A 3,434-nucleotide genomic window follows, 5' to 3' on the forward strand; every position below is an offset into this window, starting at 1 on the left:
TCAACATACTGCGCGGAACTAGAAAATCTCACGAGTGGTGAGGCGACAAGTTTTAGCGTGCTACCATCTCCAGAGTACTCGACGATGCTGATGGATCCGTCGGAGGAAAATCGAGACGTAGTTCTACACACAGTCAACTGCGAGATCGCATACGCAGCTACATTTTACCCAATCGCTCTTGAAGATGCCAACAGTGCAATAGCATGAAAGAAAAGGCAAAACTTGTAGTACATTTGGTATGTCTACTACTTTTGAGATTCTTAAACACAACTTCATTCAATGTTTGTGCAGAATGAACATGAGGTGCCCCTAAGCAGTCTAAACGAAACCTTAGATGGTTCCAGAAACAGCATCAGCCACTGTGATTCCAGGCCCTTGTTGTGACTTAAGCCAGCACGTGCCTCCGTTATAGTTCGTCCAGGTGAACGCTCTGCACCCTGATCTCGCGCGGCAACTATCACAGCATCCAGACGCCGCAGCACTGGGCGAATTGCCGATGTCATTTCCATTGTAGTCGACGTTATTCACCAAAGTGCACGTAGGTGACGTCGAACTGATCTGAGCCGACCTCGCTCCAGTCTTCGTTGTGAAGGCCCCCTTTACACTCTTCAGCCAGCACGTGCCAGTGTTGTAGTTCGTCCAAGTATAAGCCTTGCAGTCACTTCTAGCCCTACAGATCGAGCAACAACCTTCAGCTGTGCCACTAAGTGCATTTCCGACATCATTGCCGGTATAGTCGACATTTTCTTCGATCGTTGTACAGGTAGACGTAGACCCTCCGTTGAGCGTAGCAGAGATAACACCGCTTTTGCTCTGTGTACTGCCCTTTGCGCTCTTAAGCCAACAAGTACCGCCATTGTAGTTGTTCCACGAGTACGCTCTGCAGCCACTAGTCGCAGCACAGATAGAGCAGCATCCACTAGCTGTAGAACTCGTCCTACTGGTCAGATCATTGCCGATGTAATCGATATTATTCTCTGCAGTCGAGCAGGTAGCACTGGTGCCAGTGTTGGCAGCAATATAAGTCTTAGCTTGATCTGCAGCCTCTCGACCAATGTACATGACGAAGCCGTATGGATTGACCGTACCGTCGCGCATGGCACTAGCATCAGCTACAAACACGTTAGTCATCCCAATGACACGTAGTCTCTCGTCAGCGCAACGTCTAGTGTCGGCTGAATTGCTTGATGCGTAGCAGCTACCACCAAAGTGGTGCGTGATTAATCCCCGATTGGCTGCAACCCAGTTTGCTACCGACGCATCATCAGAGCCGGCCGAAAGAAACGTGGCGCCTTGAGCTACCATAGCACTAACTGTTCGTTGGGCATAGGACTGCAACGCAGCAAGATCACGACTAGTGCCGAAGTAGGGCGTGCCTTCGTTGAACGCTCTCCAGTTGGCATTCCCATCGAAACCCGAGGCTGCCCTTGCCTCAGGATTGTTGATGTACAGCGCTAGTGTGAACGCATTGCCACGACTGTAGAACTCTCCAAAGCCGTTTGTTAGTGCAGTTGACTGGAACTCATAAGTACGACCTTGAACATCGTAGTTCTCATAGCTGATAAGAGTCGGTCCTGCGCTGCTCCAGGGTCCAGTGAAGCCCTGGTTCATGTACTGGTTGATCGCCCAACTCGGTCTGTTCTTGTACTGGAAGGAGCTCATTTGTGGGTGTGAGAAGGACGCAAACACAACGTTTGTATCGAAGAGATTCCGCCCCACGTTGGCATTCGTGACCCAACCTGCTGCCTGGGAGACACCAGGGAATCCATTGCGTCCATTAAGCAGATTGAGCTGCGAGCTAGGACCGATGCCGCTTTGGATCAGCACCTTTGGCGTACTCAACGCTCCCGCAGCCATAAGTACAGTACCTCGAGTCGACAGTAGTGCTTGAGTTCCGCCATTATACACTACACCCGTGGCTTTTCCACCGGAAGCTCTCAAGATATAGTCGACCTTGGCTCCAGTTAGAAGCCTCACATTGCTCCTGCCGCTCATTTGCCCCCAGAAGGCATTGGCGGGCGTATCACGTTTGCCGTTTTTGAAGGTGAACGGGGCATGACCAAACGTCCTGCTCTTGCTATTGCGTGCTGCAGCGTCGTTGATGCTTCGTTCAGTATATCCTCGTGCCAGCAGTGCCCTGGACACGATAGAATATCCTTCCTGAGTGTACCAGACACCGTCGGGTGATGGTCTGTCTGTATGACCATGAAGTTGTTCATTCTCGTTCATCTTGGAGACCATTTGAGCCGCTGAGAACGGCCACTGCATGTTGGTGACGTATGAGTCTGGCGGGCGGAAGTAGAGCGCTGCGTTGATGGAGGAGCATCCTCCCACGAGTTTACCGAGCCACATGTAGGCGTCACTAACCCACTCGACACGGTACTGTTCGTTTGCGCCATTGTAGATGATATTGTCGTATTCACCGGGGATGTCGAATTTCGTGAGACCTCTACCTTGAGCGTAGTCTGGGGAGTCCGTCCCACCCGTAGCAGTCAAAGATCTGGGACCAGCTTCGAGGATCAATACGGAGACACTCGAATCTCGTGACAAATACTCAGCTGCTACGAGACCACCAGGCCCGCTACCCACGACGATGGCATCGTAGGTTTGCGCGGTGACAACAGAGGTGAGGGCCAACAGTGCACCAGCCAAGCAATTGAGGCTGCTTAGACGCATTGGTGGCGACCAAGAAGGACTTTGTGGTCGTTGCAGGAGGAAGCGAGTTCTGGAATGATGATTTCTCCGATATTCAGAAGGAAGGAAGGCCTCGCTTCTATGATGCTGAACGGCCGTCACAGGGAAGTCGTGACTCTACCGTACGGCAACCAGTGGGGCGATCTTCAAGCAGTTGCATACTTGAACCCATGTGGTTGGCCTTTTCTACAGACACGAACAGAAAAAAAGTTTGCGTCTCTGAACTCTATACCCAGATTGTAAAAGGATAATCATCAAGTTACAGTTTTTTTTTGTAGAGGCACCGTTACTGGCAGATGCAACGCTGTGCCGCTTTGATTTTTTTTTGAGCAGATTCAATGGCCTTTCGTGATTGCCGTTGCCTCATGAACTTGGCTTCGGTTTGAACTTGGTTAAAGACATCATTGTGGAATGAATATAGCGCTAGTTGGCTCGTTTGGGTGTATCCCTTCCATACAAAATCTGTAGGTCCGGACAGAACAGTGAAATCTGCCATACCTTAGAACCACGCCCGGATTTTCCTATCAATTGGAACCAATAGATACTTACGCGTCAGTATAGGTGTTTCTGTACTTAAGTATGCTATCCTGGTAGTGGTTAGGTTACGAAGTACGTACAACCCAATACTTTTTTTAGGACTATAATAATTCTCAAGTTTCATAAAGTTAATTATTCGAAAACTTCATCTTTGGATATTGTTAAAATGTGCAGCATTGTCCGCGCATTGTGATGGCATACCT

General features: G+C 49.7%; 1 protein-coding gene across 1 annotated transcript; it reads right to left on the reverse strand.

The window, feature by feature from the left end:
* Positions 1-204: 204 nt before the first annotated feature.
* Positions 205-2,790, reverse strand: PPTG_05659 (hypothetical protein). The gene has a single exon (XM_008899367.1). It carries the CDS (start codon positions 2,674-2,676, stop codon positions 331-333), a length of 2,346 nt encoding a protein of 781 aa, XP_008897615.1. The 5' UTR covers positions 2,677-2,790; the 3' UTR covers positions 205-330.
* Between the last annotated feature and the right edge of the window lie 644 nt (positions 2,791-3,434).

This window comes from Phytophthora parasitica (assembly GCF_000247585.1).
Source record: "Phytophthora parasitica INRA-310 unplaced genomic scaffold supercont2.8, whole genome shotgun sequence".
Classification (NCBI taxonomy): domain Eukaryota; phylum Oomycota; class Peronosporomycetes; order Peronosporales; family Peronosporaceae; genus Phytophthora; species Phytophthora nicotianae.